The 14,813-nt window shown below is 44.9% G+C and overlaps 1 protein-coding gene across 1 annotated transcript in view; it reads right to left on the minus strand.

The window, feature by feature from the left end:
- Positions 1-14,813, minus strand: part of MYO10 (myosin X) — a 215,886-nt gene that overhangs the window by 8,839 nt on the left and 192,234 nt on the right. The window contains exons 27-35 of the mRNA XM_065874870.1: positions 13,376-13,619; positions 10,306-10,401; positions 7,439-7,532; positions 6,674-6,729; positions 4,933-5,075; positions 4,483-4,677; positions 3,292-3,449; positions 1,129-1,252; positions 406-703 (exon numbers count right to left, since the gene is read on the minus strand). Coding sequence (XP_065730942.1) covers positions 406-703; positions 1,129-1,252; positions 3,292-3,449; positions 4,483-4,677; positions 4,933-5,075; positions 6,674-6,729; positions 7,439-7,532; positions 10,306-10,401; positions 13,376-13,619 — 1,408 coding nt within the window. The remainder of the gene's footprint in view (positions 1-405; positions 704-1,128; positions 1,253-3,291; positions 3,450-4,482; positions 4,678-4,932; positions 5,076-6,673; positions 6,730-7,438; positions 7,533-10,305; positions 10,402-13,375; positions 13,620-14,813) is intronic.

Consider the following 14,813-nt stretch of genomic DNA (forward strand, 5'->3'; position numbering starts at 1 on the left):
CTACTAGCTGACCTCTGCAGAGCTATTAGATTTGAAAGGGCCACGTGCCTCATACTACTGCATGAAAATTCTTCTTCCACAGTTAATCAAAGCTGAATCAGACAGCCTCTACCTGTTCGATCTGGAACAAACATCCAAGGTTCTTTTCTTTTTTCCCTGTTCATACAGAGTAGTAGTAATTACATTTATCAACGTCCTACGCTTCAGGACACTACGCCCAAAGGGACCTGTCCCCGGATCAGCCCCGTGTGCCTTAGAGGGAAAAAGGTCGTCTGTGCCCCGTAAGTCAGCTCGGGTGACCTAGGAGCCCGAGCCACACAAGGTGTCTTCTGTTCCAGGCCCAACTTGTCTGAACTGTGTCCACCGCACTCCCGACGTGAGCAGCGCCGCCCGGGCCACTCGTACCTTCTCAGGTGGAACTTGAGGTACTTGAGGATCCCCCGGCTGGGCAGGAAGGTACAGCTCAGGCAGGCTAGGATCTGCCAGCTGCACAGGTTGCCCACGCTGCCCGGATGGGGCACCTTGTTGGTCTGTTTGATGAGCTGACAGTAGAGCTCGTCTCGCAGAGGGCGGAGGTCGTGCCCCGTCTGCAGGATGCCCTGGATGATGGGAGTAGGGTCAGACATGGACTCCAGCTGCTGCAGGGAATTGAATATCTTGATGGCTTCATCCTGAAGGGTCGTGTAGCCTTTGTCTTTGAGCACTAGGAGAAGCACAACAAACACGAGTCACACGAGGCTTTGGAGAAGGTACAGTCTGAGCAGCAGACAAGAGGCAGGCACGGGGACCAGAGCTACTTCAGGATGCAGTGCCCACCACCTGCTCTGGACACTCGAACAGCCAGACAGAGGCGCACAAGTAACTGAACTATTTTACTGCGTGATAATGCTTACTGAAAAGCTGGTCTGCTGCCAAGCAGGTTCCGCATTTGACATGCACGACAACTGTTTAGGATCTGGTTCTCCAATAGATTAAGGGTACTCTGCGCTCCTGGGGCGTGCTGGCATGTTTTTTAATACAACAACACGGACATCAGTATAACCAGCTAACACTAATATGACAGAGCTAAAGAGTTAACAGGGAAACCACAGCACGGTGTCCCGGGCCCAGGAGGAATTCGGGACTCACGGTTGAGGTTGATGTCTCCGTAGGGCAGGGGCAGGAGTGGGGAGTGCAGGGGCCGGTGGGTGTGGCGCAGGATAGGGTTCCGCTTATAGATCTGCTCCACCACGTCCGCGTTCAGGCAGTTCTCCTTGAGAAGAACAGAGCCGTTAGGGAAAGCCCATGAGCTTATCGTAAGAAACGTACATGTAAAAGGACAAAGCCATCTGCATCCTCCTGAACGAGAATGTTTTTCACAAGTCACAAAACACCTGTAGTCTAGGGATGGAGGTGGGAATCCAGCATTAATCATCTCAAGCACGAAGATACCCGCAAGCCACGTTTGATGACAAATCACTCACACACACACACACACATTTTTCTTACACAGCTCATTCTCTTTCTTTGATTTGCACATTTTCCCATGTTATTGAAAAATCTTCTCTCTGGAAATTATATATACTGGAAAAAATTAAACTTTTCTTGCTATTTATTTAGCCATAAATCATTTGGCCAAATCATGTCACCCTTGTCTATAATTCATTTTAAAAATACATTTTGCTAGCTCTCTCATTGGTCTTTTGTATCCTCCCCCTGAAAATGACACGTTAATACATTATCAGCGAGACTGTTCCTCCTTGGGCCTCCTTTCTCACTCCTGAAATTTAAGAGCTCCTCTCAGAGAATTTCATCATGTATTTATGTTCCTAAAGCATTAATTTGGGATCTGAAAAAGCCAAAGTTACTTTTAGAACTTTAAATCAACAGAAAAGTTGGAGGAGAGGCAATGAATCATTCTAACATGGCAAGTTCATTTCTGCTATGAAACTTTTTCAATAATACCCAATTGAAAGCCAGAAAGAAATACGTTTTAATCACTTAAAAAACTGGTATGGACTTATTTAGGGCAACCTGTCTCATTTCTTAAGAAGCATTGCTTCATATCCAAAAATTCTATTTACTCTTTAGTGTCTGATTTCCAATGACTTAGTAAATCTACGGGTAAATAAGATATAGCTTTGAAGAGGAAGTTCAGCTGATACGTGCTTTTTTTTCTCTCCTTTTTCACAAGAAAGCTTCAACAGATTCATTTTTTTAAGACTAGAAATGACATTATTAGTTTCAAGCTCCTCGGGCTCCATGGACAGCTCTGCAGTTTGTAGGATAACTGACCTGCAGGAATTTGGCTCCAAACACCCAGAAAACATGTCATTTTGGAATCAAGAGGCTGACTTGAATTTGGTGGTTAATAATATACTACCGATGTATTAGACCCTCTCCCACCTTTACAAAAGACGCAGTTTGCCTCCTGGATCTAATTAGCTTACTTCCTTTGATGTACATCAGTAAATAAATACCCGCCTCACTATCATTCTGGCATCTTTTCTGTCACAGCTCTGGCTCTTTCCTTTGCATAGGGAGCCTGCCTACATGGATAACTTGGAGGAACAGAATAAAAATAATTCCCTTGACCTGCGTCTGCATCAGGGGCTGACCAGCTAAGTGAGCGATGCAACCAGAGTATCCTGTGTCTCCGTTCCCATGCCTGGAAAATGAGCGCCGTGGTCCTTGTTCGTGGCTGCCATTTAAGGTTCATTCGTTTGCTTGTTCATTCATTCGATATACACTCACAGCCACTAATCTTTATAAACAGGGAGTTACAACTGAACAAGTTCAGTGCTGGTCCAGAGACCTGGGAGCTTCTTCTGTGAGTCTGGAGGCACCTGATAAGGATTCCAAGCTTTCTAGACCCATGTGGCCTCTTAGTGAATCCACTTGTGTGATCTAGAAACTGCAGTGGAAGTAGAATTATTGTGTTACTTCTAGAAGGTTCCCAACCTGGGCTCAAGTGGAACCTGTGACATGCAGGTTGTCCCCAACACAGATCACACCACGTCCCTGTGACTGGGGAGCCCCACACCCCAAATTACAGACCACTGTCCCTCCGCCTACACAGCTCTACAATCAGGTTTGCCTCAGTGGCGATCCGTAACACCGCCCCAGAGACAAGATAATTTTAGTGTCAAATTTCAATTTGACGTCAATTTTTGCATTTTCTAAATGCAGTCTAGCATTTAGATTTTTAAAAGCCAGGATACACACGAACACGAAATTAACTAAGAGATGTTCCCGTGGTGAGAATCTGTGAGCTAGTGTGACTCACTATGAGCTGGGCTCCCTCGCTCTCACCTTGATATCCTGAATCAGTTGCTGGGTTGGGGTGTCGATCGGGGCCTTGGTGTCCGTCACGTTTTGAATGGCGCTGGACCACCTGGTGGCCTCGTTGAGCAGCTTGGTATAGAGGCGATAGCAGTGCTTGCGTCCGTACACGGTGACGTTCCAGTAGCCTGCAACAGCAACGCGCGTGCGTGCACATGGCAGCATGAACCTGGGGGACCAGGGTACTGTCCCCGTACCGGAGTCCCAGAAGTCCAGCACCCAGGCCATCTCCACCTGAGCCCCTTTATTAATTCAATAGCTACTTGCTGATTTCCTCCACGTGCCCTGCCCTGCACTAGGTACCCAAAGACACGTGGAATTTACAGTTACGAAGGGAAGACAAACATTAAAATGATAAGCCCAGAATTATGATAAATATATAATTAGTAACGCCTGCTCTCAAAGAAGGAACAGGCGTAAACTAAAGTCCAGTTCAAGGCTCCGGAACAAGAGCGAAAACTCTCCCCTCAGATTGCTGACTTTCTTTTTCCCTTCCTGTTCCTTGTCTTCCTTTCCTTTAGATTCTCCCTTCAAAAGAAACCATTGTGTCAAGCAAGCAGTCCAGGTGTTCAGACACCAGCCGAAAGTGGAATGCAGTGACTACAGTAAAAATATATACATGCGTATTTTTTTGCATGGACGAACTGTATTTCAAAAGCACAAAATCACGACTAGCAACAAAAAATCAAAGTAAACAACCTAGAAACACCTTTTGTAATACCGAAAGGGAAAAGAAAATCTTACGTGACCGCTTTTTATTATGCTAGGTTATGTTCACCGACAGTCAGGGTTTACCTTTTTTAGGCTGCATTATGACTCTCACGGTACAACGGTGAGAAAGACAAAAACACAGGCATAGAAAAATAAGCCTTCCTGTAGGAGAACTTCTGTCTGTTTACATCTCCTTGCCCTTAGAAGCATCTTTCTGCAACCCAATAAATCAGGACCCCTTTACTATGGTTTACATATCAAGTGTTCACATAGCTAACCACGGACAGCCTCAAAAGATAAATCAGCAAAAGAGACTTTTTTGGGGGGGCGGGGAACGTAAACACCCCAGGTAGGAAGCTCACTCCTTCGCTCCGAGCAAACCCACACCTCCTATGACTGGACAGGCCGTGTCTCAGGCCCAGCCAGTCCTGAGCACACCACACCGCTTACCTGTCTCTTTGAAGATCTTCTCGTCGGGCGGGACGACTGAACAGAGGCTGTTGAGGACCAGGGTGCCCAACTTCAGAGCATTCTTCTCCGAGCTCTTGTAGTAATCCAAGGAGTTGTGGGTTAGCACAAACCACCGTTTCTTCAGTTTCAGTGAAGACATCTTCGGACTGTTTTTCACTTCTTTGTGCAACCACCCTGGAAAGAAAGAATGAAGTGTCAGCTCAAAACTAGGAAGAGAAACTTCACAAACCAGGTAACCATTTGCACCCGGCTTACAAATGGGTCAGATTTCTATATATCTGCTACAAACGGCCACGATCATTTCTTATTGGATGATTTTTAACCATGTCAAGAGGCAAAATTACTCAGAAAAGTGGCTCAAAATGGAAACGTGGCAGATATCCGTGTAAATGAAAACAGGACTCCAAGTAAGAGTGTCGGTGGCATCACCTCTCACTATAAATTCCTGGCCCTCCACTCTGGTGTCCCCCTTGGATCTCTGCAGCAGGGTTATCCAGTGGTGCATCTCCTCCGGCGTGTCTGCGTTGCAGTGAAGCACCCGGTTGGCCGTGATGATCACAAATGAGTTGGGTCTGAGCAGTGGGGCGAGAAGGAAGCAAAACCTCTTAGCTCCACTGAAATCACCACCTCCGTCTGACCCAAGACAAAATGCCTTTTTCCCAGCTTATGGGTCACAGGGATAAAAACGGCAGTGCTATGTGTATTTTACGTTAAGGCAAACCTTGCTCATTTCTGTAGGATTTATTTTATGCCTCATTAACCTTTAAACCTGGAGCAACACATTCTGAAGGTCCTGGAAGGGAAAACATTTCTTAATGCTGAACTTTCCAGATGAAATTCAGTTCCAGGAAGGCTAACTAAGGTGACCGCGAGGGAAAATTTTTTTTGGATGCCTCTCCAAAGTAAATTTCTTCCTGCCTCTGGGTACGGCTTTGGATAATATTTCTGTGGGTGGGTAATGCAATGTCAGATACCAGTAACAGGAGGTCAGTAAATAGGTGTAAGTGGAACATCTCATCCGCTTGATTATGCCTGGTACAAAGAGCCACCTGGGTCCATGCCTTCAATGCAGTCTGACAAGGGTGCATTTCCCAGGCAGGGATAACCTAATAATGGAAATTTACTTCCTCCTGCATCTCTTTTTAGCTGGCAATGCCCTGAGTCTCTCATAGGCTCTTAAACAAGATTTTTCTGTAGTTGGGAAGGAAAAAAAGGTGAGCACTTGAGGAAGAGAGAAAAGCCTGGGTAGGGATGGAAGGTTCGCGCATGGATTGTCACGTGCCCAGCCCGCCTGACGTAGGGGTTTAGGAGGAGAGAGACGCAGATCAGAACCTGACTGTCAGAACAAGCATCTGGGCTTTAATTACTGACGTGACACACACGTGTTAAAGGTTCCTGAGCCAGGTATGAGAAGGTGTAGGGTGACTAGTAGAAACAAAGAATCTATGGTTCAGGAGAGCCTTTGTCAACGGTGGGGCGATGGACATCCCGGAATTCTCACTCAGCCCAGGAGACACTATTTTTGTTGTCAATTTGAATACATTTCTATTCTCTCTCTAAAGCTATGTCATTGAAGGCAGAAGTCAATTTTGATCCGTACTCAGAATTCCCAAGCTGCAAAGCAAAATAGAGATGGGAAAGACGAAGGTCACTGGGTACAGAGACCCCCAAGACCGTCACCGAGGATGATCTGCCTTCAAAAAACAGAACCAAACACATGCTATTTTAAGGGCACACGTAAGGTAGGCATGTCAAGGAAAATAAATGTTTGTGGTTTAATTTATTAATATTCCACATATAAATTACCATCAAAATCCTTTTCAAATTCATTATTAAATTTTAAAAAGGGGAACTACACCCACCCCTGTGCTGGGATACAGGCATTTTCATCCTGCATGAGTCCCAAGTCTGTCCCTGTATGACTGTCTAAATTAGGTTTCCAAGGTCTCCCCTACTCCTGACCCCTCCAACCCGCCGCACTCCAAAGACACCCAGAGAGGAAGACTGCGGATGAGGTCAAACTGGGTACCAAGAAGGAAGTCTCTGATTGCTGGGGTTGACCAGGTGGGAACACACAGCCTAGAGTCATTCCCCAGCCCAGAGCATAGAGCCTGTGGGCGCACGCAGGTATCCAGCAGTTACTTTTGTTAAGAGTCACACCTGAGCTTACCTGTCAGGGCTGTCCGAGGCGCACACAGAATCAATTAGCCCCACATCCAGAGTGCCCTGGAAAGAAGTGAAAAGCAGAGACACTGAGAGAACCATTCAAGTAGAGCACACATCATGATAACACCCCTAGATGATGACTCTCTAAACAGGCGAACAAAAAAGCCTCCTTCTTTGTGTGTTCACTGCAAAATAGTAGTTATCTAAGGAAACGTCCCCCTTCGTTCGGCGCAGACAGCCTCTAGACAGGGCAAAATCTACAGTCCATTCATTAAATAAAGTGTAAACGAATCTTTCTGCCTTGTTCCTAAAATACTTTCAGTGAAGGGTGTTTACAAACTTCTTTCAATCATACAACTTTTCTGATTTACACTATGATCTATCATCAAATTTTATAATTGTGAGAAAATCAAACTATCTCTGAAATATGATTTTGTGGCTCTGTTTACGTGCCTGGGATAGAGTGATGTCAGAAAGAATACAATTTGGAATTCACTATAGCCTTTGGGGAAAAGTGTCACGGGGCTTCCATGGTTTCATAAAAACTGGAATTTTTTTTGAGGTGGGAGAATAGTAATCTCTTACTACTTACAATCTTCTATAATTTACTCTGTTTTTCTATATGATTTTTAACCAAGATGTTCCCGTTTCTCTCTTTAATTATTATACTATTTCTTATTTAAAAAAAAAAAAAAAAAAAGACTGTCTACAAATTCCCAGTCCCCTCTGGCAGGACGCCTCCCTCCACACCCCACCCAGGCTCACGCACCACGGCATTCTGCGGATTTGCCTGTTCATCGTGCATCTCCCGAATCTCCTGGTCCGTGGATGCGTGGACCTGACTCAGCACGCTAAACCACTGGCTGTGGGGAGGAGAGAGCAACAGTGAAGGGGTGGCCAACCTCTGCATGCAATACAGTAGTGACACCCTTCTCCACATCCTCTGGGAAAACGACATCCCCTCTGAGCAACTTTCTTTTAATATGTCTACTCCTCACGGGTACGTGTGGGTTTCATAACACCGAGGAGCGAAGTTAGAAGAAAGAGCCCAGGTGCCTTTAAGTACCATCTGATGCAACTTCAGATCAGTGGGAAGACCCGTTCCCTCTGGCCCCAAGGACCTTCGTAGACATTTAATGATGATGATGGTAAGTTCCTAGAGAAATTGGCAGCAAAAAATGAAATCCTCAGTTCTACCCACGCACTTAGATCAAGGGTCTTTACTGAAGATATTATTTATAACCTAGGGAACATTCAAGTGCCTTCTCAATTTTAAATTCCGAGGTAAGCCCAACGTAAGAGCACCATCTCAGGGGTGGCCACTGGATGTCTATTTCCCCTGCTCATTTCCAGGTGGGGTTTCCAACCACCTGACAGGATTTCCACTTAAGTGAATAAAACCACAGGAGAGCTGGAAATAGAAAACAACTGCCTGGAGTAGAAGGTAGAAAATTATTTTGACCAGAGAACTCTTCTATCTTCATTTCAAATGAGTTTTCTCACTTGCAGCCGCGTTAGAATCAGATAATAAAAGCGAACATGTCAACTCCAGAAAAGTCAAGCAGAACAAAAGTCGTGATGTAACTAGAAACACAATACGTGCTTGAGGAAAATGACCATGAATATCCATCCGTCTGTGTCAGTTCATCCATCCATCGTTTATTAAGCAACTAAAGTGAGAGGTACCAAATGTGAGAGAGATGCTAGGACATCCTTCTCCTGGAGGGGGCTAATCAGACACATACACACACTCCTGTAACTAAGGCACAGGAGAAAGTACTTGGTACCCAATGGGATATTTAAGTAAAAAATTAATACCTATATTTAAAGGTAAGTCACGTAAGATACTTACAGCAAAGCACTAAAATCTATCTCCTGTGATTCCTGAAGGAGCAAGATGTAACCAAGAGCTTGAAAATACTCAACATATACGGACTCGTAGGGAGACCAAGGGAAACATCTTAATGTGAATTGGTGCATCACTTCTGGTTAACCCAAAGGCAAGACTTCAGTCATCGCTTTACAGAGCTCAAAAATATCCAAAATCAGATACTGAACAACACAAACCTTCAAAATGCAGGCCACATGGGATCAGACACACACACACAGCTACATAAAATCTGCTGTGCTTTCCATCTATACAGGTGACCTCCTTAATACAAATCTCGCCCCTTAAATCAAGTGCAACTTGAAATCTGAAAAGGAATTTTAAAAAATGTGTTCCACTGGTCAGGGCAAAAAGTCCTTGGCTAAAATATTCCAAATGTTAAATCTAGCAGGTTCCTTATGGCACAAAACAGACAGGACAGCTGGGCCTATAATTCAGCAGTAAAAGCTGTGGGCATTCCCTGGACCACAAAAAACCACACGTGGTCTCTAGGAGTCCCAGATGGAATGACGGGGCTCTAATTCCAGGTCTGCTTGTTTTTCCAGCTTGTGTCATAATTTATGGTTCCAAGTGGGGTTTTAGTTTTTTCCCAGGGGAAGAATTATTTTCTTTGCCCTTAATGCTGCTACCATGGTGTTATATCAACACAGAAACATTCAAAGGGCAAGGGGTCGGTCGTAAAGGCCCCGAGAACTCACTAGAAGATTCTAGTGATTTTTCTGAGCTGCAAAGTGATGAAGACAGGCCAAAGGATCTCAGCCTCAGAAATCAGAAGGTATTTTCTGGCGTTGCTCAGAATGGATGACAGGCATCTCCAACGTGACCCTATACACCCCCAGGGCAGCAGGAACAGAGACAGATGCTCCACTGCGTAACCCTGCCACGCATCACACAGAGAAGCACACACCAGCTCTTCTTAATTTTGTACCACATCTCAGCACTACGATGGAAACCAAGGTCCAGAAAAGTCGGACAACTTGCCCCAGCCAATGAGGGATACCACTGTCCTCCGAGCTCAGTCAAAAATCTAAGCTCCTTAAGAAGCTTCGTGCCTCCACTCAATAGAATTGACCGTGCGTTACTTTACACATTATACTACCTTTTCTCTGTACCTCAGTCTCCTATTCTGTAAAACTGGATAACGGCGATACCCCCTATAGGGTTGTTGTGAGAATGAAATGAGTTAACATACGTGAAGCATTTTGGAACGCTGCCTGCAATATAGTAAGTTCCCTAAGTGTTAACTATCTCTTCCAGCCGACGGAATTCTTCACTATCAAGGCCTTAAGCACCCTCCCAACGCCACAGTCCTAGCATTTATTTGAACGGCCAAGGGTTAATGTTCCTGTTTTTTCAACCCTTAAGCAAACAGAAGCTGCTCCCTTTCAAAGCTCAGAAGCTTCCAGAGGGTGGCTTTCAACTGTGTGTAGCAGCACAACTTACATATGCTGCTGGTGACAATAAAAGCCTGAGTGTAAATAACAAGGGGTCTCTCCAGTGGCACATGAAGCTGGAAATCTGTGTGCTTACTGTATGGAACACAGTGCCCAGTGAAAGAGTCCCCAGGAGACAAGTACATCCATCTCTTCCGACTCTCAGTTCTTCAACCATCCTAAGAGAAAAACCCAACTAGAAAATCAACTAAAATCTTTTCAGCACCAGTAGGCTCAAGAGTGATCCCTGTGACGTCCGGGCCTGCACAGGAGCGAGGATGTAGTTATGACCAAGTCGACAGCACAGCGCCTCACCTGGCGTCTTCTGGGGATTCAGCGATCAGGTGGAAGGTCCTATCAGTCATAATGATGTCAATCCCGTTTTCTTTGCTGGTGTTATCTATGATCTCCCTGCAAAGGGACACAAGCACCAAACGCAAATCAGGAACACAGAATTCTTAATAAGAGGCAAGAAAAGAAATTTCACCGTAACTGAAAGATCAGATACCAACACTTCCGCCTTGATTTTCTGCTTTTAGAAACGATGAAGACCCCTGTGGCCTCTAGGGGGAGGCAGGCTTTTCTCTCTCCAGAAAGGCGATCTGCCCTGTGTGTGTGTGTGTGTGTGTGTGTGTGTGTGTGTGTGTGCGTGTCTGTTTCTAGATCTCAATCCCATCTTGATCTCATCCTAACACTCTCTAAACAACACTGGAGGTTTAAACTCAGGGGACCAGGTTAAGATCAGGGTAAAACACAAGCAGCTGTTCGGATGGGACCAGAGGTGGTGATCTATTTTGTGAAGAAATGTGCTGGGGATACAGCCAGCTTGCTTTGTTAGCTGAAGTATACAGCTGTTCACAGCAAAACATTTATTTTACAACTGCGATATTAAGCAGTCTGGTTAGAAAAAAAAAAAGATTGTCTGACTTTTTAGCTAGAATCACTGAGATGAGATAAAATATTTTTTAAAAAACCAAGAAGATCAAAATTCAGAGAGGAGTCTGTGATGTTTCCTGGGAATGGAAGGAGAGAGGTGGCCCCGATTGGCGGTGGGGGTGGGTGATAAGCACGGGAGCCTCTGGAGTAGGACAATAATCCCCAGGGGAAAACTGTCCAGACCACGTCATCCTGGACCAGCCACTCCGCCTCCTGAGAACTCAGCTACCTTGCGTGTAAAACGACGGGGTGTCGTGGCTCTGAACCGCAGCGGTCCATCAGAATCCTGGGAAACGTTCAGAAAACCCAGGTGGGGCTTCCTAGGGTGGAGCCCAGGGACTCGCATTTATAAAAAGCTTCCCTGGAAATGGGGGAGTGATGATACTACCAGGGCGCCGAAGAGTCTGGAAATGACAGGATAAAGGAGGTGGGAGCTTTAACAATAGATGGTGAGTGAAAGGAAAGATGAAGGGGGTGGTGTATAAATTGAAAGAGACTTGAGCAATCTGTCATCCAATTAAAAATTATGAACCTTATTTGGATTCTGATTTGAAAAAAGAAACCAACCCAAACCAACAAGAACACTGTCACCGCCATGTGTAAGATAACTGGGGAAATTTGAACAGTGACCAGAGTTTGGACGGTAGAAGGAGCTCATGTTCCTTTTTAAATGTGATCATGATATTGTGACTATATATTAAAAAAGGTCTTGATCCTTCAGTGTGTACTAAATATTTACAAGTGAGATTATATGACGTCAGGACTTGCTTTAAAAAATGTAGCTTGTAGGGGGGCGGTGCTGGGTAGGGTCACAGATGAAACACCACTGGCCATCGGTGGGCAACCGCTGAAAGATGGGAAATGGACACACAGATCTCATTCCAGTCTCCTACCGACGCTTGCCTATGACTGAAATTTTCTATAATAAAAATATATATTTTTTTCTATAATAAACTTCAAAATATAAAATAAATAAAAAACTCTTAACGACAGTGAAACCTTAACAACTCATTGCCTTTTCTCTACAGAATGTGACCAACAGCTGAGGAAGGGTTAACACTTCCTTACCTCTGTAATTTTCACAGAACACCTGGAGAATAGGGCTTCATTAAGCATGTGTTTGCTACAGAGTGAGTAGCAAAAGGGACATCCAAAAATACACGGGTGAAATTCACCATCACAATTCTCTCTCTCAGCCTCCTGGCATCTGTGGCCCCCCTCCTCCAGGGTGAAGAGAGGACCAACACGGTATGCAGGGCCAGGGGAGGACTGCAGGAGGTTCAGAGCTATGCCATGCTGCTGAAACTTGTAGGGCTCAGATGCAAACTCCCACAAACTCATCTGAGCATGGTTTCCTAAGGAACCTCAGAGGGGCAGCCTTGAAAAGTCTAATACTCTGCTGTCTGCACTTTACAATTTGGCCTTCAAATTAAATACAAAGACGACTTTCTTCCCTTGAGTAAACTTTCCACTTTCCAATGCATCATTTTCTACAGTTTCTAATGCTGGTTGAGCAGGAACCGTATGTCGTTTTCAGGTCTACGACTTCAGGAGTTAACTTGGTCTCTCAAAGCTTATTTTAACCCGTGTGCTGAAAATGTACGGCTGTTCAGTTTAAGTGGAGTGTGGCTACACCAAAATAAATTCTATGCCTAGTATCTAATTACCCAAGAAAACAAGCTGCCCCTCAATTCCCAACATTTTCTGAAAACCTTACTCCATTTTTAACAAATAGGCCCTCAGTGGTTCAATCCTTTGGTTCTATAAGAAGGTGGCAGAATGGAATTCCCCAGAGGTCCAGTGGTTAGGACTCAGCACTTTCACTGCCGTGGGCCTGGGTTCAATCTGAGGCCACGGACCTAAGATCCCACAAGCTGAGCGGCATGGCCAAAAAAAAAAAAAGTGGCAGAGAAAGGGGGTGTGTTGGATTCAAACACCAGCTCTGTTGCTCTCATTGTTGGGTATGAAGAGGCTAGTATACCCAACAAAGGTGGAAGACAAATGATTCATTTCACACACCTCCCGACTGGCTGTCTGCTCCCAATTTAGCCATCTGTTGGCTACAGCTGGGCTTGGAGAAGAATTAAAAGTGATCGATTGACCCATAAAAGGATGACAAGATGCTCAACCAGTGGCTCAATACCCACACCACGATTCCTGTGTACCGCCAATGACATTTCCAAAGAGCTAGTTTTATGTCCAGCTAGCATCTTATAACCCAGAGCTGAATGTCTGAAAATTCACAAAAAGTGAATTTCACAGACGAAGTTTTATTTCCCTGATTTCCTAATAATTCAGCTCACTGAAAGGAATGATGAGGACGCACCGAGTACCTCTTACAATCTACTGCTTCAAAGAACTCGCCCCAGACAGCTTTTAGGCAGGGACTTAATTGATGAAGCAGCCCTGAGCCCCGGTCAGCAGCCCTGGCCAGGGCTCATCAACATACTTGGCTGTCCGGACTTCCACGGTGCCCTTGAGCTTTTCCTCGCTGTCATTCTCAAAGTACATCAGCTTGGCCTGGCGGAGGACGAACCAGCGCTTCTTCCAGTTTCTCCTGGACAGCGTGGAGGAGCCGCCACCCTTCTTGTGCAGCCAGCCTTGCTTGAGGGCCTCCTGCTTGGAGCGGAACCACAGGAAGGTTTCGTCCTTGAGGACGCACCAGCGGCGTTTCCAGGTGTTCATGAGGCCACCTGTCTCCCCAGGGTTGGGTAGGAAGGGGTTTAAGAAAATCCGTCATATTGGATCATAAGATCAGTAGGTCTTCAGGTCCAGCCCATCCTTAACTTTGCACCAAATGACCCGCCCTCAGACACCCACCGATGACGGGTGAGCGCACTGCTGGGTCGTGTTCAGGGGGCACTGGGCAGGTGTCACACTGGCTTGGCTGGATTACACAAGAACGCTTCCTTTTCTCCAAAGCAGCTCCTACTCACTTAGCTGAGAAATCCTGGTGAGGGGCTTAAAAGCAAGACCAGTCAGGGACTGATACTCTAACCCCGGGTTGAGGCAGGACCACGGACGGGAGGCGGGGGAGAACCGCTTCCATATGGATGGATCATGCTTCTGTCCAAACACCGTAGGAAGGGGAAATGAGTTTAAAATGTGTCAAAGTTGACACATTCCTTCCTTGTTTAGTCAGTGTGAGGAACAAAATTTATCAGTGACTCCAGAGTTTAGCAATAAACCCTAACTTACATCGGAAAAGAAAAGCGTTATCATCTGAAAATGGCTTCTTTGTATAAGGTATAAATTTGTATAAATCATACAAATTTGTATTTGTATAAATATAAATTTAGAATATGAAACAAAGTAAGACTCCAAACCAAACTGTGACAGTACCTTAAAAATGAGAATTTAGCTGTAATTTATTTAGTGGAAAACTTTTTTTGGTGGAGACAGATTAGACAAGGCTATACAGACATTATTTCTATACAGAATATATCTCTAATACTCTTCTAGCAGGATAATTTTATTTGTTATTCTAGATTCCCCAAGGATGCTCAAAGAGTGACATCTTACAACCATGATTCAAAAATCTGCTTCAACGAACCCACTGAAGAATACTGCACCTACTTCACTAATTATCAAGTGTCCACAAGTTATTTTTTTGATCAGCCAATAATAAAAATAAAGAACATTTAAACGTGGATACTGAAAGTAAGTATAAAGAAAATGCCTTCCTTTTACAGATTAGAAATAAATTTAAAACAGACCTTCTAAGATTAATTTTTTCAGTGGTTGCTTCAATGATTACAGATCTCAACTTCACAGTGGAACAGAAGACGCAAAGACAACACTGGTTTCTCTTTGCAGTGCAAGGCGCACTTGCTTTGCTGGCCTTTACAGACCGCTGCCCTTTCTCGTATCTACAGCACTTCCTGCTC

This window comes from Phocoena phocoena, chromosome 3 (genome assembly GCF_963924675.1).
Source record: "Phocoena phocoena chromosome 3, mPhoPho1.1, whole genome shotgun sequence".
Classification (NCBI taxonomy): domain Eukaryota; kingdom Metazoa; phylum Chordata; class Mammalia; order Artiodactyla; family Phocoenidae; genus Phocoena; species Phocoena phocoena.